The sequence below is a fragment of the Oncorhynchus gorbuscha genome, unplaced genomic scaffold (assembly GCF_021184085.1).
Source record: "Oncorhynchus gorbuscha isolate QuinsamMale2020 ecotype Even-year unplaced genomic scaffold, OgorEven_v1.0 Un_scaffold_2616, whole genome shotgun sequence".
NCBI lineage: Eukaryota > Metazoa > Chordata > Actinopteri > Salmoniformes > Salmonidae > Oncorhynchus > Oncorhynchus gorbuscha.
In genome coordinates this window covers 10,001-34,025 of record NW_025747078.1, presented here as the reverse complement: position 1 = coordinate 34,025, position 24,025 = coordinate 10,001, and the positions used below count along the sequence as shown (strand labels likewise).

General features: G+C 46.6%; 1 protein-coding gene across 1 annotated transcript in view; it reads right to left on the bottom strand.

Moving 5' to 3' along the window:
* Nucleotides 1–14,193: 14,193 nt before the first annotated feature.
* LOC124026126 (RNA polymerase-associated protein LEO1-like) overlaps nucleotides 14,194–24,025 on the bottom strand; it is an 18,072-nt gene continuing 8,240 nt past the window's right edge. Inside the window, exons 10-15 of the mRNA XM_046339291.1 lie at nucleotides 23,440–23,534; nucleotides 22,612–22,746; nucleotides 17,735–17,870; nucleotides 15,543–15,744; nucleotides 14,973–15,070; nucleotides 14,194–14,506 (exon numbers count right to left, since the gene is read on the bottom strand). Of these exons, the coding sequence (XP_046195247.1) occupies nucleotides 14,387–14,506; nucleotides 14,973–15,070; nucleotides 15,543–15,744; nucleotides 17,735–17,870; nucleotides 22,612–22,746; nucleotides 23,440–23,534 (786 nt within the window). The 3' untranslated portion in view covers nucleotides 14,194–14,386. The remainder of the gene's footprint in view (nucleotides 14,507–14,972; nucleotides 15,071–15,542; nucleotides 15,745–17,734; nucleotides 17,871–22,611; nucleotides 22,747–23,439; nucleotides 23,535–24,025) is intronic.

Below are 24,025 nucleotides of genomic sequence, written 5' to 3'. Positions count from 1 at the left end.
AGAGGAGGTAAAGGAGGAGGTAGAGGAGGAGGTGGTCCTTCTGTAGCTCAGTTGGTAGAGCATGGCGCTTGTAACGCCAGGGTAGTGGGTTCGATCCCCGGGACCACCCATACGTTGAATGTATGCACACATGACTGTAAGTCGCTTTGGATAAAAGCGTCTGCTAAATGGCATATATTATTATTATTATTATTAGATAACCAGAGGTTAGTGGTAGAGGAGGAGGTAGAAGAGGAGGTAGATAACCAGAGGTTAGTGGTAGAGGAGGAGGTAGAAGAGGAGGTAAAGGAGGAGGTAGATAACCAGAGGTTAGTGGTAGAGGAGGTGGTAGAGGAGGAGGTAGAGGAGGAGGTAGATAACCAGAGGTTAGTGGTAGAGGAGGAGGTAGAAGAGGAGGTAAAGGAGGAGGTAGATAACCAGAGGTTAGTGGTAGAGGAGGAGGTAGAGGAGGAGGTAAAGGAGGAGGTAGATAACCAGAGGTTAGTGGTAGAGGAGGAGGTAGAGGAGGAGGTAAAGGAGGAGGTAGATAACCAGAGGTTAGTGGTAGAGGAGGAGGTAGAGGAGGAGGTAAAGGAGGAGGTAGATAACCAGAGGTTAGTGGTAGAGGAGGTAGATAACCAGAGGTTAGTGGTAGAGGAGGTAGATAACCAGAGGTTAGTGGTAGAGGAGGTAGATAACCAGAGGTTAGTGGTAGAGGAGGAGGTAGAAGAGGAGGTAAAGGAGGAGGTAGATAACCAGAGGTTAGTGGTAGAGGAGGAGGTAGTGGAGGAGGTAGATAACCAGAGGTTAGCGGTAGAGGAGGAGGTAGAGGAGGAGGTAAAGGAGGAGGTAGATAACCAGAGGTTAGCGGTAGAGGAGGAGGTAGAGGAGGAGGTAAAGGAGGAGGTAGACAACCAGAGGTCAGTAGTAGAGGAGGAGGTAGAGGAGGAGGTAGATAACCAGAGGTCAGTGGTAGAGGAGGAGGTAGAGGAGGTAGAGGAGGAGGTAGAGGAGGTGGTAGATGAGGAGGTAGAGGAGGAGGTAGAGGAGGAGGTAGAGGAGGAGGTAGAGGAGGAGGTAGAGGAGGAGATAGATAACCAGAGGTCAGTGGTAGAGGAGGAGGTAGAGGAGGAGGTAGAGGAGGAGGTAGAGGAGGTGGTAGATGAGGAGGTAGAGGAGGAGGTAGAGGAGGTGGTAGATGAGGAGGTAGAGGAGGAGGTAGAGGAGGAGGTAGAGGAGGAGGTAGATAACCAGAGGTCAGTGGTAGAGGAGGAGGTAGAGGAGGTGGTAGATGAGGAGGTAGAGGAGGTGGTAGAGGAGGAGGTAGATAACCAGAGGTTAGCGGTAGAGGAGGAGGTAGAGGAGGAGGTAAAGGAGGAGGTAGACAACCAGAGGTTAGCGGTAGAGGAGGAGGTAGAGGAGGAGGTAGAGGAGGAGGTAGATAACCAGAGGTCAGTGGTAGAGGAGGAGGTAGAGGAGGAGGTAGAGGAGGAGGTACATAACCAGAGGTCAGTAGTAGAGGAGGAGGTAGAGGAGGATATAGATAACCAGAGGTCAGTGGTAGAGGAGGAGATAGAGGAGGTGGTAGAGGAGGTGGTAGATGAGGAGGTAGAGGAGGAGGTAGATAACCAGAGGTCAGTGGTAGAGGAGGAGGTAGAGGAGGAGGTAGATGAGGAGGTAGAGGAGGAGGTAGAGGAGGAGGTAGATAACCAGAGGTTAGTGGTAGAGGAGGAGGTAGATAACCAGAGGTCAGTAGTAGAGGAGGAGGTAGAGGAGGAGGTAGAGGAGGATATAGATAACCAGAGGTCAGTGGTAGAGGAGGAGGTAGAGGAGGAGGTAGATGAGGAGGTAGAGGAGGAGGTAGAGGAGGAGGTAGATAACCAGAGGTTAGTGGTAGAGGAGGAGGTAGAGGAGAAGGTAGAGGAGGAGGTAGAGGAGGTGGTAGATGAGGAGGTAGAGGAGGTGGTAGATGAGGAGGTAGAGGAGGATATAGATAACCAGAGGTTAGAGGTAGAGGAGGAGAGAGAAGGCAGCGGAGAGAGAAGGGAGAGGGAGAGGTAGAGGGAAAGACAAAGCCTGGGAGAGAGAAGGGAGCGAGGTCAGGGAGGGAGAGATGAGTAGGGTCAAGAGAGAGAGGGAGAGGTAGAGGGAAAGACAAAGCCAGGGAGAGAGAAGGGAGAGAGGTCAGGGAGGGAGAGGTGAGTAGGGTCAAGAGAGAGAGGGAGAGGGGGAGGAGAGAGACAGACCATTAGAAGATTGATCGATTCATTATTGCATAGATTGGCCCATTTTGACAAGTTCTAAGAATGTTACACATACAGGAAGAAGGGTTCCTGGGAAATATGTCTTGAAAGGTGCATCTGTTAAATAATGTCTGCATCCCAAATAGTGACATATTCCCTATGAGTCCTGGTCAGATGTAGTGAAGGGGAATGTAGTTCCCTCTGAAGGGGAAAGGTAGTGTCCTCTGAAGGGGAAAGGTAGTGTCCTCTGAAGGGGAAAGGTAGTCCACTCTGAAGGGGAAAGGTAGTCCACTCTGAAGGGGAAAGGTAGTCCACTCTGAAGGGGAAAGGTAGTGTCCTCTGAAGGGGAAAGGTAGTGTCCTCTGAAGGGGAAAGGTAGTCCACTCTGAAGGGGAAAGGTAGTCCACTCTGAAGGGGAAAGGTAGTCCACTCTGAAGGGGAAAGGTAGTGTCCTCTGAAGGGAAAAGGTAGTGTCCTCTGAAGGGGAAAGGTAGTGTCCTCTGAAGGGGAAAGGTAGTGTCCTCTGAAGGGGAAAGGTAGTGTCCTCTGAAGGGGAAAGGTAGTGTCCTCTGAAGGGGAAAGGTAGTGCCCTCTGAAGGGGAAAGGTAGTCCACTCTGAAGGGGAAAGGTAGTCCACTCTGAAGGGGAAAGGTAGTGTCCTCTGAAGGGGAAAGGTAGTCCACTCTGAAGGGGAAAGGTAGTGTCCTCTGAAGGGGAAAGGTAGTCACTCTGAAGGGGAAAGGTAGTCACTCTGAAGGGGAAAGGTAGTCCACTCTGAAGGGGAAAGGTAGTCACTCTGAAGGGGAAAGGTAGTCACTCTGAAGGGGAAAGGTAGTCACTCTGAAGGGGAAAGGTAGTGTCCTCTGAAGGGGAAAGGTAGTCACTCTGAAGGGGAAAGGTAGTGTCCTCTGAAGGGGAAAGGTAGTCACTCTGAAGGGGAAAGGTAGTCCACTCTGAAGGGGAAAGGTAGTCACTCTGAAGGGGAAAGGTAGTCACTCTGAAGGGGAAAGGTAGTCACTCTGAAGGGGAAAGGTAGTCCACTCTGAAGGGGAAAGGTAGTCACTCTGAAGGGGAAAGGTAGTCACTCTGAAGGGGAAAGGTAGTCACTCTGAAGGGGAAAGGTAGTCACTCTGAAGGGGAAAGGTAGTCACTCTGGGGAAAGGTAGTCACTCTGAAGGGGAAAGGTAGTCCACTCTGAAGGGGAAAGGTAGTCACTCTGAAGGGGAAAGGTAGTCACTCTGAAGGGGAAAGGTAGTCCACTCTGAAGGGGAAAGGTAGTCACTCTGAAGGGGAAAGGTAGTCCACTCTGAAGGGGAAAGGTAGTCACTCTGAAGGGGAAAGGTAGTCCACTCTGAAGGGGAAAGGTAGTCCACTCTGAAGGGGAAAGGTAGTGTCCTCTGAAGGGGAAAGGTAGTGTCCTCTGAAGGGGAAAGGTAGTGTCCTCTGAAGGGGAAAGGTAGTCACTCTGAAGGGGAAAGGTAGTCCACTCTGAAGGGGAAAGGTAGTCACTCTGAAGGGAAAGGTAGTGTCCTCTGAAGGGGAAAGGTAGTCCACTCTGAAGGGGAAAGGTAGTCCACTCTGAAGGGGAAAGGTAGTCCACTCTGAAGGGGAAAGGTAGTGTCCTCTGAAGGGGAAAGGTAGTCCACTCTGAAGGGGAAAGGTAGTCCACTCTGAAGGGGAAAGGTAGTGTCCTCTGAAGGGGAAAGGTGAGTGGGGTCAAGAGAGAGAGGGAGAGGTAGAGGGAAAGACAAAGCCAGGGAGAGAGAAGGGAGCGAGGTCAGGGAGGGGGATAGGTGAGTAGGGTCAAGAGAGAGAGGGAGAGGGGGAGGAGAGAGACAGGCCAATAGAAGATTGATCGATTCATTATTGCATAGATTGGCCCATTTTGACAAGTTCTAAGAATGTTACACGTACAGGAAGAAGGGTTCCTGGGAAATATGTCTTGAAAGGTGCATCTGTTAAATAATGTCTGCATCCCAAATAGTGACATATTCCCTATGAGTCCTGGTCAGATGTAGTGAAGGGGAATGTAGTTCCCTCTGAAGGGGAAAGGTAGTCCACTCTGAAGGGGAAAGGTAGTGTCCTCTGAAGGGGAAAGGTAGTCACTCTGAAGGGGAAAGGTAGTCCACTCTGAAGGGGAAAGGTAGTCACTCTGAAGGGGAAAGGTAGTCACTCTGAAGGGGAAAGGTAGTCCACTCTGAAGGGGAAAGGTAGTCACTCTGAAGGGGAAAGGTAGTCCACTCTGAAGGGGAAAGGTAGTCCACTCTGAAGGGGAAAGGTAGTCCACTCTGAAGGGGAAAGGTAGTGTCCTCTGAAGGGGAAAGGTAGTGTCCTCTGAAGGGGAAAGGTAGTGTCCTCTGAAGGGGAAAGGTAGTGTCCTCTGAAGGGGAAAGGTAGTGTCCTCTGAAGGGGAAAGGTAGTCCACTCTGAAGGGGAAAGGTAGTCCACTCTGAAGGGGAAAGGTAGTGTCCTCTGAAGGGGAAAGGTAGTGTCCTCTGAAGGGGAAAGGTAGTCCACTCTGAAGGGGAAAGGTAGTCCACTCTGAAGGGGAAAGGTAGTCCACTCTGAAGGGGAAAGGTAGTCCACTCTGAAGGGGAAAGGTAGTCCACTCTGAAGGGGAAAGGTAGTCCACTCTGAAGGGGAAAGGTAGTGTCCTCTGAAGGGGAAAGGTAGTCCACTCTGAAGGGGAAAGGTAGTCCACTCTGAAGGGGAAAGGTAGTCCACTCTGAAGGGGAAAGGTAGTCCACTCTGAAGGGGAAAGGTAGTGTCCTCTGAAGGGGAAGGTAGTCCACTCTGAAGGGGAAAGGTAGTGTCCTCTGAAGGGGAAGGTAAACTCTGAAGGGGGAAGGTAGTCCACTCTGAAGGGGAAAGGTAGTCCACTCTGAAGGGGAAAGGTAGTGTCCTCTGAAGGGGAAGGTAGGGGAAAGGTAGTCCACTCTGAAGGGGAAAGGTAGTGTCCTCTGAAGGGGAAAGGTAGTCCACTCTGAAGGGGAAAGGTAGTGTCCTCTGAAGGGGAAAGGTAGTGTCCTCTGAAGGGGAAAGGTAGTCCACTCTGAAGGGGAAAGGTAGTCCACTCTGAAGGGGATGCTTCATGTCACCACGCGGGTGATTACAGAACCAATAACAATCATAATTCCTTACAACCTTAGAATGAACTCTTAAATCTCCACCCGAAACAGCCAGAAGAGGACTGGCCACACCTTGGAACCTGGTTCCTCTCTAGGTTTCTTCCTAGGTTCCTGCCTTTCTAGGGACTTTTTTCATCTGGGCTTCTGCTCTGCATTGCCTGCTGTTTGGGGTTTCAGGCTGGGTTTCTGCTCTGCATTGCCTGCTGTTTGGGGTTTCAGGCTGGGTTTCTGCTCTGCATTGCCTGCTGTTTGGGGTTTCAGGCTGGGTTTCTGAATAGCACTTTGTGACAGCTGCTGATGTAAGAAGGGTTTTATAAAATATTGATTGATATAAAGGAAGCCTATGTCTATAATCACCTCTAGAGGTTGACTCACAGCAGTGTCTAATAGAAAGTGTTATAATAAATATATTTCATGTCAAGGTTACCGTTTACTATCCATTTTAGGTCAAACATTTTTAAATCTGCGTATTCCTCCAAAGCTCAGTTGTCCTGAGTCTGCACAACTCTGCCAGGACCAGGGATCAAGAGAGACACTCAAGTGTTTTAGTACTATATCTCTTGACACAATGATGAAAATAATCATGGCCTCTAAACCTTCAAGCTGTATACTGGACCCTACTCCAACTAAACTACTGAAAGAGCTGCTTCCTGTGCTTGGCCCTCCTATGTTGAACATAATAAACGGCTCTCTATCCACCGGATGTGTACCAAACTCACTAAAAGTGGCAGTAATAAAGCCTCTTGAAAAAGCCAAACCTTGACCCAGAAAATATAAAAAAAACTATCGGCCTATATCAAAAATGTTTGAAAAAGCTGTTGCGCAGCAACTCACTGCCTTTCTTGAAGAAAAGCAATGTATACTAAATGCTTCAGTCTGGTTTTAGACCCCATCATAGCACTGAGACTGCACTTGTGAAGGTGGTAAATGACATTTTAATGGCGTCAGACCGAGGCTCTGCATCTGTCCTCGTGCTCCTAGACCTTAGTGCTGCTTTTGATACCGTTGATCACCACATTCTTTTGGAGAGATTGGAAACCCAAATTGGTCTACACGGACATGTTCTGGCCTGGTTTAGATCTTATCTGTCGGAAAGATATCAGTTAGTCTCTGTGAATGGTTTCTTCTCACAAATCAACTGTAAATGTCGGTTTTCCTCAAGGTTCCGTTTTAGGACCACTATTGTTTTCACTATATATTTTACCTCTTGGGGATGTAATTCGAAAACATAATGTAAACTTTCACTGCTATGCGGATGACACACAGCTGTACATTTCAGTGAAACATGGTGAGGCCCCAAAATTGCCCTCGCTAGAAGCATGTGTTTCAGACATAAGGAGGTGGATGGCTGCAAACATTATACTTTTAAACTCGGACAAAACAGACACGCTTGTTCTAGGTCCCAAGAAACAAAGAGATCTTCTGTTGAATCTGACAATTAATCTTAATGGTTGTACAGTCGTCTCAAATAAAACTGTGAAGGACCTTGGCGTTACTCTGGACCCTGATCTCTCTTTTGAGCATATCAAGACTGTTTCAAGGACAGCTTTTTTTCATCTACGTAACATCGCAATAATCAGAAACTTTCTGTCCAAAAATGATGCATAAAAGTTAATCCATGCTTTTGTTACTTCTAGGTTAGACTACTGTAATGCTCTACTTTCCGGCTACCCGGATAAAGCACTAAATAAACTTCAGGTAGTGCTAAATATGGTTGCTAGAATCCTGACCAGAACCCACTAAAACTCTACTAAAACCCTAAGGTTTTAGTAGAGACCATCTTACCTCGATACCCGAGAGGGCTAAGGTTTTAGTAGAGACCAACTTACCTCGATACCCGAGAGGGCTAAGGTTTGAGTAGAGACCATCTTACCTCGATACCCGAGAGGGCTAAGGTTTTAGTAGAGACCATCTTACCTCGATACCCGAGAGGGCTAAGGTTTTAGTAGAGACCATCTTACCTCGATACCCGAGAGGGCTAAGGTTTTAGTAGAGACCATCTTACCTCGATACCCGAGAGGGCTAAGGTTTTAGTAGAGACCATCTTACCTCGATACCCGAGAGGGCTAAGGTTTTAGTAGAGACCATCTTACCTCGATACCCGAGAGGGCTAAGGTTTTAGTAGAGACCATCTTACCTCGATACCCGAGAGGGCTAAGGTTTTAGTAGAGACCATCTTACCTCGATACCCGAGAGGGCTAAGGTTTTAGTAGAGACCATCTTACCTCGATACCCATGAGGGCTAAGGTTTTAGTAGAGACCATCTTACCTCGATACCCGAGAGGGCTAAGGTTTTAGTAGAGACCATCTTACCTCGATACCCGAGAGGGCTAAGGTTTTAGTAGAGACCATCTTACCTCGATACCCGAGAGGGCTAAGGTTTTAGTAGAGACCATCTTACCTCGATACCCGAGAGGGCTAAGGTTTTAGTAGAGACCATCTTACCTCGATACCCGAGAGGGCTAAGGTTTTAGTAGAGACCATCTTACCTCGATACCCGAGAGGGCTAAGGTTTTAGTAGAGACCATCTTACCTCGATACCCGAGAGGGCTAAGGTTTTAGTAGAGACCATCTTACCTCGATACCCATGAGGGCTAAGGTTTTAGTAGAGACCATCTTACCTCGATACCCGAGAGGGCTAAGGTTTTAGTAGAGACCATCTTACCTCGATACCCATGAGGGCTAAGGTTTTAGTAGAGACCATCTTACCTCGATACCCGAGAGGGCTAAGTTTTGAGTAGATTGCTGAGATCTTAACCATACCACGTGGTTAAACTCTGAGACTATCGATACCGACAGAATAAGAACAAATATTTGATACTAATTACTAGTCTGCAGCTAGGAATTATGTACCCGTGAACGCGAAGGCCGACAACCGCCAAAACATCTATTCTATAACAACATTGCTGAATGTTACTCTGAACTATCCATTCTAACCACGGCAGACCGAGAGAGAGAGCGGACAAACTCTCCAACAGAAACAAACTTTTCAACAGAGATCCCCGACGACACACTGAGCGTAAATATATATAATGATTGCAATTATCCCCGAATGAGTGAGTTCATGTGCAAAGGATTAGCATTTCAATTGTTATATTTATCAACTTTGTAGTGTCTGTTATCTCAGTCGAACCCCACTTCCTTTTGTCCACCAAGCCGCGATGCCTGTTTATCCTACTAGGGAAACTCCACTATCATTTCCTTGTAACTATCTACTGTTTGTTTGTTTCTGCATTTCTGGGATTGTTTAGTTAGTTAATTAATTATTTAAAACAATTGATGTATGATTCATAGTGAAGACTGGGTTTGTGCAGATAACCAACAATTTACGACGTTTGGAATGAGACTAACGTGAGGTAAAGAAGAATTCATTAATTATAAGACTAATTGACCAGATATTAAAATATCTGAAAGTTATTTTAGGAAAATTCTAACTTTGTAATCTGAATATTTTCCTTGGTGCCCCTACTTCCTAGTTAATTACATTTACCTGATTAGTTTATCACGTAATAATAATTACAGAGAATTGATTTGATAAACTAAGTCTTCAGTTTAATGATGCCAAAGACACGACAGCACAAAGCGAGGTCCATACAGAAATGGTTTGTCGAGATCGGTGTGGAAGAACTTGACTGGCCTGCACAGAGCCCTGATCTCAACCCCATCGAACACCTTTGGGATGAAGTGGAACGCTGACTGCTAGCCAGGCCTAATCACCCAACATCAGTGTACGACCTCACTAAGGCTTTTGTTGCTGAATGGAATCAAGCCCTTGTTCCAACATCTAGTGGAAAGCCTTTCCGGAAGATTGGAGGCTGCTATAGTGGAGGCAGTTAATGCCCATGATTTTGGAACAAGATGTTCGACTTTTGGTCATGTAGCATATGTTGCCAATGCCAATAAAGCCCTTTGAATGGAATTAAAGTATGTGTGTGTGTGTACACCCTGGTGAGTGCTGAGTATTAGGTTTCTATGTAATTTATTAGCTTGTTATACAAGACCTAGAAAGAGAAAGGAGTGGGGATAGCGAGGAGGGGGGGATAGAGTGGGGGGGGCAGAGAGAGGAGAGGGAGAACAGATGAGGGGGCAGAGAGAGAGGGGAGGGGTAGAGTGGGGGGCAGAGAGGGGGAGGGAGAGGGAGAACAGATGAGGGGGCAGAGAGAGAGGGGAGGGGTAGAGTGGGGGGGGGGGGCAGAGAGAGGGGAGGAGAGGGAGAACAGATGAGGGGGCAGAGAGAGAGGGGAGGGGTAGAGTGGGGGGGGCAGAGAGGGGGAGGGAGAGGGAGAACAGATGAGGGGGCAGAGAGAGAGGGAGGGGTAGAGTGGGGGGCAGAGAGAGGGGAGGGAGAGGGAGAACAGATGAGGGGCAGAGAGAGAGGGGAGGGGTAGAGTGGGGGGGGGCAGAGAGAGGGGAGGGAGAGGGAGAACAGATGAGGGGGCAGAGAGAGGGGGAGGGGTAGAGTGGGGGGCAGAGAGAGGGGAGGGAGAGGGAGAACAGATGAGGGGGCAGAGAGAGGGGAGGGGTAGAGTGGGGGGGGCAGAGAGAGGGGAGGGAGAGGGAGAACAGATGAGGGGCAGAGAGAGAGGGGAGGGGTAGAGTGGGGGGCAGAGAGAGGGGAGGGAGAGGGAGAACAGATGAGGGGGCAGAGAGAGAGGGGAGGGGTAGAGTGGGGGGGGCAGAGAGAGGGGGAGGGAGAGGGAGAACAGATGAGGGGGCAGAGAGAGAGGGGAGGGGTAGAGTGGGGGGGGCAGAGAGAGGGGGAGGGAGAGGGAGAACAGATGAGGGGGCAGAGAGGGGGAGGGGTAGAGTGGGGGGGGGCAGAGAGGGGAGGGAGAGGGAGAACAGATGAGGGGGCCAGAGAGAGAGGGGAGGGGTAGAGTGGAGGGGGGCAGAGAGAGGGGAGGGAGAGGGAGAACAGATGAGGGGGCAGAGAGAGAGGGGAGGGGTAGAGTGGGGGGGGGCAGAGAGAGGGGAGGGAGAGGGAGAACAGATGAGGGGGCAGAGAGAGAGGGGAGGGGTAGAGTGGGGGGCAGAGAGAGGGGAGGGAGAGGGAGAACAGATGAGGGGCAGAGAGAGAGGGGAGGGGTAGAGTGGGGGGGGCAGAGAGACAGAGGGAGAACAGAAGAGGGGGCAGAGAGAGAGGGGGGAGGGGTAGAGTGGGGGGAGAGGGAGAACAGAAGAGGGGGACATGGAGACAGTGAGAAAGGGCAACAGTCTGTGTAGATAGAATGACAGAGAGAGAGACAACACACACACACACAGACAGAGAGACACAGACAGACAGACAGACAGACAGACAGACAGACAGACAGACAGACAGACAGACAGACAGACAGACAGACAGACAGACAGACAGACAGACAGACAGACAGACAGACAGACAGACAGACAGACAGACAGACAGACAGACAGACAGACAGACAGACAGACAGACAGACAGACAGACAGACAGACAGACAGAGAGAGAGAGAGAGAGAGAGAGAGAGAGAGAGGAGAGAGAGACACACACACACAAACAAACACATGCTCTGAGCCTAATCAGGCTGAGCCACTAAGAAGCATGCAGTGTCTGTGTTAGTGTTGCAGTGTGGGTGTGTGTGTTGCAGTGTGTGTGTGTGTGTGTGTGTTGCAGTGTGTGTGTGTCTGTGTGGAACAGGGCTGCTGTTGTCTAGGGGAAAACAACAGGGTCATTTTACGTAACAACGCTTTAATCTCCTAGTTACCTTTTTACTGCTCTGTGTTCTGATTATCTACGACCGGTTCTGTCTGGCTGGGGCTGCTCTCTCTCTGTGCGCACAGGGCTGTTCTTGCCCCGTGTGTATGAATATACAATGTGTGGTGTGGCCGGTGGGTAACTTGAGGACACTCTCAGAGAGAACAGTAATGACCCGTGTGTGTGTGTAAACGTGTCCCAACAATGGCACTGTCTCTATGCACACTGACAGGACCCAACACACTGACAGGACTCTACACACTGACAGGACTCTACACACTGACAGGACTCTACACACCCAACACACTGACAGGACTCTACACACTGACAGGACCCAACACACTGACAGGACTCTACACACTGACAGGACTCTACACACTGACAGGACTCTACACACTGACAGGACTCTACACACTGACAGGACTCTACACACTGATAGGACTCTACACACTGACAGGACCCAACACACTGACAGGACTCTACACACTGACAGGACCCAACACACTGACAGGACTCTACACACTGACAGGACTCTACACACTGACAGGACTCTACACACTGACAGGACTCTACACACTGACAGGACTCAACACACTGACAGGACTCTACACACCGACAGGACTCTACACACCGACAGGACTCTACACACCGACAGGACTCTACACACCGACAGGACTCTACACACCGACAGGACTCTACACACTGACAGGACTCTACACACTGACAGGACTCTACACACTGACAGGACTCTACACACTGACAGGACTCTACACACCCAACACACTGACAGGACTCTACACACTGACAGGACCCAACACACTGACAGGACTCTACACACTGACAGGACTCTACACACTCACATTTTGGATGTGATGTTTGGAACGTGGTAGTGAGCGTTGCAAACGAGGACAGACCATTTTTACGCGCTTCAGCACTCGGCTGTCCTGTTCTGTGAGCTTGTGTGGCCTACCACTTTGCAGCTGAGCCGTTGTTTCTCCTAGACGTTTCCACTTCACAATAACAGCACTTACAGTTTATCGGAGCAGCTCTTGCAGGAAAAGACATTTGACGAACTGACTTGATAGAAAGGTGGCATCCTATGACGGTGCCACGTTGAAAGTCACTGAGCTTTTCAGTACAGGCCATTTAACTGACAATGTTTGTCTATGGAGATTGCATGGCTGTGTGCTAGATTGTATACACCTGACAGCAACAGGTGTGTCTGAAATAGTCTAATCCACTAATTTGAAGGGGTGTCCACATACTTTTGGCCATGTAGTGTGTCAACCTCTATCACTCCAGTATCCCTGCACATTGTAAATATGGTATTGGAACTGACCCTGTATAAAGCTTCTTACTTCCTCCTCTTCTTCTTGTTTTCTGCTTTCTGGCGTTTTTCTTTCTACCTTGTTATTTTTAGTACTACATTGTTGATGTCAGAGTTGGTAAGAAAAAGGCATTTCACTGTATTTGTGCAGGTGACGTTAAAACTTCAACTTGTATGGTTGAATGTGCCCTGTGTATATGAGGCTGTGTGTCAGAGTGTAGGGTTGAATGGGCCCTGTGTATATGAGGCTGTGTGTCAGAGTGTAGGGTTGAATGGGCCCTGTGTATATGAGGCTGTGTGTCAGAGTGTAGGGTTGAATGTGCCCTGTGTATATGAGGCTGTGTCAGAGTGTAGGGTTGAATGGGCCCTGTGTATATGAGGCTGTGTGTCAGAGTGTAGGGTTGAATGGGCCCTGTGTATATGAGGCTGTGTCAGAGTGTAGGGTTGAATGGGCCCTGTGTATATGAGGCTGTGTGTTAGAGTGTAGGGTTGAATGGGCCCTGTGTATATGAGGCTGTGTGTCAGAGTGTAGGGTTGAATGGGCCCTGTGTATATGAGGCTGTGTCAGAGTGTAGGGTTGAATGGGCCCTGTGTATATGAGGCTGTGTGTCAGAGTGTAGGGTTGAATGGGCCCTGTGTATATGAGGCTGTGTGTCAGAGTGTAGGGTTGAATGGGCCCTGTGTATATGAGGCTGTGTCAGAGTGTCTGGTGCAACAATCACTAACCAGCGTCCCATTGTCCTCCTCTCTCCCTCAAAACCCATTTCTGATCCAATTGGTTTTGAGGAGACGAAAGGACGTGAGGAGTATGAGATGTTCACAAAGACGGGTCACTAACCCCCCCTCTCCTCTCTTACCCATCCTCATCCTCTCACCCATCCTCCTTTCTCCTCTTACCCATCCTCATCCTCCTCTCACCCATCCTCCTTTCTCCTCTTACCCATCCTCATCCTCCTCTCACCCATCCTCCTTTCTCCTCTTACCCATCCTCCTCTCTTACCCATCCTCATCCTCCTCTCACCCATCCTTTCTCCTCTTACCCATACTCCTCTCTTACCCATCCTCATCCTCCTCTCACCCATCCTCCTTTCTCCTCTTACCCATCCTCATCCTCCTCTCACCCATCCTCCTTTCTCCTCTTACCCATCCTCCTCTCTTACCCATCCTCCTTTCTCCTCTTACCCATACTCCTCTCTTACCCATCCTCCTTTCTCCTCTTACCCATCCTCCTCTCTTACCCATCCTCATCCTCCTCTCTTACCCATCCTCCTTTCTCCTCTTACCCATACTCCTCTCTTACCCATCCTCATTCTCCTCTTACCCATCCTCCTCTCTTACCCATCCTCATCCTCCTCTCACCCATCCTCATCCTCCTCTCACCCATCCTTTCTCCTCTTACCCATCCTCATCCTCCTCTCACCCATCCTTTCTCCTCTTACCCATACTCCTCTCTTACCCATCCTCATCCTCCTCTCACCCATCCTCCTTTCTCCTCTTACCCATCCTCATCCTCCTCTCACCCATCCTCCTTTCTCCTCTTACCCATCCTCATCCTCCTCTCACCCATCCTCCTTTCTCCTCTTACCCATCCTCATCCTCCTTTCTCCATTACTTCTCTCTCTGCTGTGCCAGATGGATTGAACAGTACTGTTAGTGAAGAGGTCTAACAGTCCATCATCCCCCAGACAGTCCCAGTCCCAGTCACCCCCCCCCCTCAACTCTCCATCTTTAACCTCCATTAGAAAATGGACATCTCAATACAAAAACAGAACTTTAAAAATAATCATAACAAAGAGACTGAGGTTTGGTCATTGAGATAAACACTTAGTTCATCTGGTCTTTATTCCTACAGCTGTACAGAGCTCTCCCTCTCTCTCACACACACAGTGATCATTAAAAAATATACAAACTACAAATGAAACGTTTAGGTCTACATCGCAACGCACTGGATATAACAACACACTGATAATACAGTGGTGTGATCAACAACATGACATCATTCATCATCTTCCTCCTCCTCCTCTTCGTCGCTGATGACGTATTTCTTTGCCTTCTTGGGTTCCACCTCCTCCTCCTCATCCTCCTCAGCCTTCCTCTTCCCTGAACTCTCCCCTTCCTACAGAGAGAGGGGGAGAAAAGAAAGAGGGGGAGAAAAGAAAGAGGGGGAAAAGAAAAGAAAGAAAGGGGGAGAAAACAGAGGGGGAGAAAAGAAAGAGGGGGAGAAAAAAGAAGAAAAGAAAGGGGGAGAAAAGAAAGAAAAAGAAAGGGGGAGAAAAGAAAGAGGGGGAGAAAACAAAGAGGGGGAGAAAAAAGAGGGGGAGAAAAAAGAGGGAGAAAAGAAAGAGGGGAGAAAAGAAAGAGGGGGAGAAAGAGGGGGAGAAAAGGGGGGGAGAAAAAGAAGGGGGAGAAAGACAGGAAAAATTGATTTGACTCACTTCAGATCAGCCTCAACGTGCTTTGTTAGCTGAACTAGATTCCTATATGTAGTGATTCACAATGCCTCCTGCTGGTAGATCGTAGTACTGCACCCTCTGTCATCTCTCCATTCTCTCACTGTACTAACACCTGTGTGTGTGTCTCACCTCGTCAGAGTCTAGTTTCTTGGCCTTGAGCAGTCTCTGGGCTTTATCATCATCAGAACCCTCATCACTGTCAGACGAGTAGATCCGAGCACGCTCCTCTATATGGAGAGAGGAGAGGAGGGGGACGGAGGAGAGGGGGACGGAGGAGAGGAGGGGGACGGAAGACGGAAGAGATGGAAGAGAGGAGAGGAGGGGGACAGAAGATAGGAGGGGAGAGAACACATTAAAATGAGCAAATACAAACACTTTCGCTGTCTCCTCAGCCCTCCTCCTCCTCCTCCCTTGTATTTGATCTGGATGTGTCTGTTTAGATATGGTGTGTGTGTCCTCAGCCCTCCTCCTCCTCCTCCTCCCTTGTATTTGATCTGGATGTGTCTGTTTAGATATGGTGTGTGTGTCCTCACCCCTCAGCCCTCCTCCTCCTCCTCCTCCTCCTCCTCCTCCCTTGTATTTGATCTGGATGTGTCTGTTTAGATATGGTGTGTGTCCTCACCCCTCACCCCTCCTCCTCCCCCTCCCCCCTTGTATTTGATCTGGATGTGTCTGTTTAGATATGGTGTGTGTCCTCACCCCTCAGCCCCCCTCCTCCTCCTCCTCCCTTGTATTTGCTCTTGATGGCGGCCAGGCTGACAGACTCGTCCCCCTCCTCATCGTCATCATAGCGATCGGGCTCCAGGTAACCGGCGCTCAGCCCTCGTTGGTGCTGCTTCTCTCTCATCCGCCGCTGTTGTCCCTCACGACGGATAGACGCACGCAGACGCTCCTCCTCTTTCTGTAGGGGGGAGACGGGTCAACATTTTAACCCCTCAAATGAGATAAGGCGTCGTCCTGTCTATTTCAAATGTTCTGAGAAAATATAGTAGACTGTAATCAGCAACAGAAGCCCAGTCAGTGCTTCTAGAAGCAACAGAAAGTCTGTCTCGTCTCCAGACTGTCGTTATTAAACTGAACAAAAATATAAACCTTAACATGTAAAGTGTTTGTCCCACGTTTTACATGAGCTGATGATATAAATGATTCAAGAAATGTTCACAGATTCACAAAAAGCTTATATCTCTCAAATGTTGTCCACAAACGTGTTTACATCCCTGTTAGTGAGAATTTCTCTTTTGCCAAGATAATCCATCCACCTGACAGGTGTGGAATATCAGGAAGCTGATTAAACAGCATGATAATTACACAGGTGCACCTTGTGCTGGGGGACAATAAAAGGCCAATCTAAAATGTGCAGTTTTGCCACATAATACAACGACACAGATGTCTCAAATTTTGAGGGAAATTGGCATTCTGACTGCAGGAATGTCCTGAGAAATTGATGTTAATTTCTCTACCATCAAGCACCTCTGTAACATCGTCTTAGAGAATTTGGCAGTATGTCCAACCGGCCTTACAACCGCACCAGCCCAGGACCTTCTCATCCGACTTCTTCACCTGCGGGATCGTCTGAAACCTGCCACGCAGACAGGAGTTTCAGCTGTACCAAGCAGATGGAACACAGGAGTTTCAGCTGTACCAAGCAGATGGAACACAGGAGTTTCAGCTGTACCGGGCAGATGGCACAGGAGTTTCAGCTGTACCAGGCAGATGGCACACAGGAGTTTCAACTGCACCAGGCAGATGGCACACAGGAGTTTCAGCTGTACCAGGCAGATGGCACACATGAGTTTCAGCTGTACCAGGCAGATGGCACACAGGAGTTTCAACTGTACCAGGCAGATGGCACACAGGAGTTTCAGCTGTACCAGGCAGATGGCACACAGGAGTTTCAGCTGTACCAGGCAGATGGCACACAGGAGTTTCAGCTGTACCAGGCAGATGGCAGACAGGAGTTTCAACTGCACCAGGCAGATGGCACACATGAGTTTCAACTGTACCAGGCAGATGGCACACAGGAGTTTCAGCTGTACCAGGCAGATGGCACACAGGAGTTTCAGCTGTACCAGGCAGATGGCACACAGGAGTTTCAGCTGTACCAGGCAGATGGCAGACAGCGTGTGTGGTGTTGTGTGGGCCAGCGGTTTGCTGATGTCAACGTTGTGAACAGAGGACACACACCAGGATGGTATGGGGGCAGGCATAAACTATGAACAACGAACACAATTGCATTTTCAATCAATGGAAATCTGAATGCAGAGACACCGTGACGAGATCCTGAGGTTCATTGTCGTGGCGTTCATCCGCCGCCATCACCTCATAATTCAGAATGATAAAGCACAGCCCCATGTCACAAGGATCTGTACACAGTTCCTGGAAGCTGGACATTTCCCAGTTCTTCCATGGCCTACATACTCAGACACGTCACCCATTGAGCATGTTTGGGATGCTCTGGATCAACATATACGACAGCGTGTTCCAGTTCCCAGCCAATATCCAGCAACTTCACACAGCCATTGAAGAGGAGTGGGACAACATTCCACAGGCCACAATCAGCAGCCTGATCAACTCTATGTGAAGGAGATGTGTCGCGCTGCATGAGGCAGATGGTCACACCAGATACTGACTGGTTCTCTTTATCGAAGGTATCTGTGACCAACAGATGCATATCTGTATTCCCAGTCATGTCACATCCATAGATTAGGGCCTAATGCATTTATTTCAATTGACTGATTTACTTATATGAACTGTAACTCAGTAAAATCTTTTAAAATCGTTTTTGCGTTAATATTTTTTTTTGCGTGTAGTTCTGCTAACATTACACCACACATCTCATAACCTTATTTCATGACATCCTATATTAAATGACACAGTCCAGCGTGTGTCACCTTGATCATCTCGTTGCGTTGAGACTCGGGGTCTCGTCCAGCCATGGGCAGTATTCTGATCTTCTGGGTCTTCGAGCAGCGGTCAGCCAGAGACAGGGTCATCTTCCTGTGGGTGGCGCTGTCTGTGGAGTGGGGTCTGGAGAGAAAACACGCAATAACAGCTTTATATCTCAAATCAGACATTCATGTTTGTTCCTTTACACTGAAAGAGGAACAGCGTCTCATAACTGTACCAAAACAAGTCCCCTTCTATTGTAATACTGTACCAAAACAAGTCCCATTCTAATACTGTACCAAAACAAGTCCCATTCTAATACTGTACCAAAACAAGTCCCATTCTAATACTGTACCAAATCAAGTCCCATTCTATTGTAATACTGTACCAAAACAAGTCCCATTCTAATACTGTACCAAAACAAGTCCCATTCTAATACTGTACCAAAACAAGTCCCATTCTAATACTGAACCAAATCAAGTCCCATTCTATTCTAATACTGTAGCAAAACAAGTCCCATTCTATTCTAATACTGTCCCAAAACAAGTCCCATTCTAATACTGAACCAAATCAAGTCCCATTCTAATACTGAACCAAATCAAGTCCCATTCTATTCTAATACTGTACCAAAACAAGTCCCATTCTAATACTGTACCAAAACAAGTCCCCTTCTATTGTAATACTGTACCAAAACAAGTCCCATTCTAATACTGTACCAAAACAAGTCCCATTCTAATACTGTACCAAAACAAGTCCCCTTCTATTGTAATACTGTACCAAAACAAGTCCCATTCTAATACTGTACCAAAACAAGTCCCATTCTAATACTGTACCAAAACAAGTCCCATTCTAATACTGTACCAAAACAAGTCCCATTCTATTGTAATACTGTACCAAAACAAGTCCCATTCTAATACTGAACCAAAACAAGTCCCATTCTAATACTGTACCAAAACAAGTCCCATTCTAATACTGTACCAAATCAAGTCCCATTCTATTCTAATACTGTAGCAAAACAAGTCCCATTCTATTCTAATACTGTCCCAAAACAAGTCCCATTCTAATACTGAACCAAATCAAGTCCCATTCTAATACTGAACCAAATCAAGTCCCATTCTATTCTAATACTGTAGCAAAACAAGTCCCATTCTATTCTAATACTGAACCAAATCAAGTCCCATTCTATTCTAATACTGTAGCAAAGCAAGTCCCATTCTATTGTAATACTGTACCAAAGCAAGTCCCATTCTATTGTAATACTGTACCAAAACAAGTCCCCTTCTAATACTGTACCAAAACAAGTCCCATTCTATTGTAATACTGTACCAAAACAAGTCCCATTCTATTGTAATACTGTACCAAAACAAGTCCCGTTATATTGTAATACTGTACCAAAGCAAGTCCCATTCTATTGTAATACTGTACCAAAACAAGTCCCGTTATATTGTAATACTGTACCAAAACAAGTCCCATTCTATTGTAATACTGTACCAAAACAAGTCCCCTTCTAATACTGTACCAAAACAAGTCCCATTCTATTGTAATACTGTACCAAAACAAGTCCCATTCTATTGTAATACTGTACCAAAACAAGTCCCGTTCTATTGTAATACTGTACCAAAACAAGTCCCATTCTAATACTGTACCAAAACAAGTCCCCTTCTAATGTAATACTGTACCAAAACAAGTCCCATTCTAATACTATACCAAAACAAGTCCCCTTCTAATACTGTACCAAAACAAGTCCCCTTCTATTGTAATACTGTACCAAAACAAGTCCCCTTCTAATACTGTACCAAAACAAGTCCCCTTCTATTGTAATACTGTACCAAAACAAGTCCCATTCTATTGTAATACTGTACCAAAACAAGTCCCATTCTATTGTAATACTGTACCAAAACAAGTCCCCTTCTATTGTAGTACTGTACCAAAACAAGTCCCCTTCTATTGTAATACTGTACCAAAACAAGTCCCATTCTATTGTAATACTGTACCAAAACAAGTCCCATTCTATTGTAATACTGTACCAAAACAAGTCCCCTTCTATTGTAATACTGTACCAAAACAAGTCCCATTCTATTGTAGTACTGTACCAAAACAAGTCCCATTCTATTGTAATACTGTACCAAAACAAGTCCCCTTCTAATACTGTACCAAAACAATTCCCCTTCTAATACTGTACCAAAACAAGTCCCATTCTAATACTATACCAAAACAAGTCCCCTTCTAATACTGTACCAAAACAAGTCCCCTTCTATTGTAATACTGTACCAAAACAAGTCCCATTCTAATACTGTACCAAAACAAGTCCCCTTCTATTGTAATACTGTACCAAAACAAGTCCCCTTCTATTGTAATACTGTACCAAAACAAGTCCCATTCTATTGTAATACTGTACCAAAACAAGTCCCATTCTATTGTAATACTGTACCAAAACAAGTCCCCTTCTAATACTGTACCAAAACAAGTCCCCTTCTATTGTAATACTGTACCAAAACAAGTCCCCTTCTAATACTGTACCAAAACAAGTCCCCTTCTAATACTGTACCAAAACAAGTCCCATTCTATTGTAATACTGTACCAAAACAAGTCCCCTTCTAATACTGTACCAAAACAAGTCCTGTTATATTGTAATACTGTACCAAAACAAGTCCCATTCTATTGTAATACTGTACCAAAACAAGTCCCATTCTATTGTAATACTGTACCAAAACAAGTCCCCTTCTAATACTGTACCAAAACAAGTCCCCTTCTATTGTAATACTGTACCAAAACAAGTCCCCTTCTAATACTGTACCAAAACAAGTCCCCTTCTATTGTAATACTGTACCAAAACAAGTCCCATTCTATTGTAATACTGTACCAAAACAAGTCCCATTCTATTGTAATACTGTACCAAAACAAGTCCCATTCTATTGTAATACTGTACCAAAACAAGTCCCATTCTATTGTAATACTGTACCAAAACAAGTCCCCTTCTATTGTAATACTGTACCAAAACAAGTCCCCTTCTATTGTAATACTGTACCAAAACAAGTCCCATTCTATTGTAATACTGTACCAAAACAAGTCCCCTTCTAATACTGTACCAAAACAAGTCCCCTTCTATTGTAATACTGTACCAAAACAAGTCCCATTCTATTGTAATACTGTACCAAAACAAGTCCCATTCTATTGTAATACTGTACCAAAACAAGTCCCATTCTATTGTAATACTGTACCAAAACAAGTCCCATTCTATTGTAATACTGTACCAAAACAAGTCCCATTCTATTACTGTACCAAAACAAGTCCCCTTCTAATACTGTACCAAAACAAGTCCCCTTCTAATACTATACCAAAACAAGTCCCCTTCTAATACTGTACCAAAACAAGTCCCCTTCTATTGTAATACTGTACCAAATCAAGTCCCATTCTATTGTAATACTGTACCAAAACAAGTCCTGTTATATTGTAATACTGTACCAAAGCAAGTCCCATTCTATTGTAATACTGTACCAAAACAAGTCCCATTCTATTGTAATACTGTACCAAAACAAGTCCCGTTCTAATACTGTACCAAAACAAGTCCCATTCTATTGTAATGCTGTACCAAAACAAGTCCCGTTCTATTGTAATACTGTCCCAAAACAAGTCCCCTTCTAATACTGTACCAAAACAAGTCCCATTCTATTGTAATACTGTACCAAAACAAGTCCCATTCTAATACTGTACCAAAACAAGTCCCCTTCTAATACTGTACCAAAACAAGTCCCCTTCTAATACTGTACCAAAACAAGTCCCATTCTATTGTAATACTGTACCAAAACAAGTCCCCTTCTAATACTGTACCAAAACAAGTCCCATTCTATTGTAATACTGTACCAAAACAAGTCCCATTCTAATACTGTACCAAAACAAGTCCCCTTCTAATACTGTACCAAAACAAGTCCCATTCTAATACTGTACCAAAACAAGTCCCATTCTCAACTTAGATACTGTGTTGTTCACTATTCCATCTGGAGGGAGCTCAGCTTAGATACTGTGTTGTTGTTCACTATTCCATCTGGAGGGAGCTCAGCTTAGATACTGTGTTGTTGTTCACTATTCCATCTGGAGGGAGCTCAGCTTAGATACTGTGTTGTTGTTCACTATTCCATCTGGAGAGAGCTCAGCTTAGATACTGTGTTGTTGTTCACTATTCCATCTGGAGGGAGCTCAGCTTAAATACTGTGTTGTTGTTCACTATTCCATCTGGAGGGAGCTCAGCTTAGATACTGTGTTGTTGTTCACTATTCCATCTGGAGGGAGCTCAGCTTAGATACTGTGTTGTTGTTCACTATTCCATCTGGACGGAGCTCAGCTTAGATACTGTGTTGTTCACTATTCCATCTGGACGGAGCTCAGCTTAGATACTGTGTTGTTCACTATTCCATCTGGAGGGAGCTCAGCTTAGATACTGTGTTGTTCACTATTCCATCTGGAGGGAGCTCAGTTTAGATACTGTGTTGTTGTTTACTATTCCATCTGGACGGAGCTCAGCTTAGATACTGTGTTGTTCACTATTCCATCTGGACGGAGCTCAGCTTAGATACTGTGTTGTTGTTTACTATTCCATCTGGAGGGAGCTCAGTTTAGATACTGTGTTGTTGTTTACTATTCCATCTGGATGGAGCTCAGCTTAGATACTGTGTTGTTCACTATTCCATCTGGACGGAGCTCAGCTTAGATACTGTGTTGTTGTTCACTATTCCATCTGGGCGGAATGTGTTCCTGTATTCGGTGCATGATGTCTGTCAGAGCTTTGGGTTGGGGTTCAGACAAAGAGCAAGGTGTGTGCCTACATACAGTGTGTGTGTGTGTGTGTGTGTGTGTGTGTGTGTGTGTGTATAGACAGTGTTACCTGAAGGTGAGTTTGGTCTTGAACACAGCCTGTCCCTGTAGTCCAGTTCCTTGTCTGATGAACAGGTGGTTGTGGTCTCCTTGGAGAGGAGCTTTATACACATCAAACACCTCGTTACCCAGGTGGAGAGACATGCTGTGGAGACAGAACACATCGAACACCTCGTTACCCAGGTGGAGAGACATACTGTGGAGACAGAACACATCAAAACACCTCGTTACCCAGGTGGAGAGACATACTGTGGAGACAGAACACATCCACAGATACATACACATGTAAACACACATTTCCCCATTGTAAATCAATGTATTAATTATTTCAAACACAATCATCAGGAGTCCAGCGTTACTCCTCTTCCTCAGGAGTCCAGCGTTACTCCTCTTCGTCAGGAGTCCAGCGTTACTCCTCTTCGTCAGGAGTCCAGCGTTACTCCTCTTCGTCAGGAGTCCAGCGTTACTCCTCTTCGTCAGGAGTCCAGCGTTACTCCTCTTCCTCAGGAGTCCAGCGTTACTCCTCTTCCTCAGGAGTCCAGCGTTACTCCTCTTCCTCAGGAGTCCAGCGTTACTCCTCTTCGTCAGGAGTCCAGCGTTACCCCTATTCGTCAGGAGTCCAGCGTTACCCCTCTTCGTCAGCTGTCCCAGCGTTACTCCTCTTCATCAGCTGTCCCAGCGTTACTCCTCTTCATCAGCTGTCCCAGCATTACTCCTCTTCATCTAGCCCTCTGAGGATCGTGTGTGTGTGTGTGTGTGTGTGTGTGTGTGTGTGTGTGTGTGTGTGTGTGTGTGAGTGTGTGTGTGTGTGTGTGTGTGTGTGTGTGTGTGTGCTGACCTGCCGTCAGACCACTTGATCAATGCAACGTTACTCTCTCTGCTCTCGTTCCCCTCCTCGTCTTTCTTGGCTCTCCACCGGATAGTATTCTCAACCTGAACACAGAACACTGTTACATCACAACACTGTTACATCACTCAGAACACTGTTACATCACTCAGAACACTGTTACATCACTCAGAACACTGTTACATCACTCAGAACACTGTTACATCACTCAGAACACTGTTACATCACTCAGAACACTGTTACATCACTCACAACACTGTTACATCACTCACAACACTGTTACATCACAACACTGTTACATCACAACACTGTTACATCACTCAGAACACATCACTGTCCCATCACACACACAACACTGTCACATCAATACACAACACTGTCACATCAACACACAACACTGTCACATCAACTCACAACACTGTCACATCAAAACACAACACTGTTACATCACTCAGAACACATCACTGTCCCATCACACACACAACACTGTCACATCAACACACAACACTGTCACATCAACACACAACACTGTCACATCAACACACAACACTGTCACATCAACACACAACACTGTCAC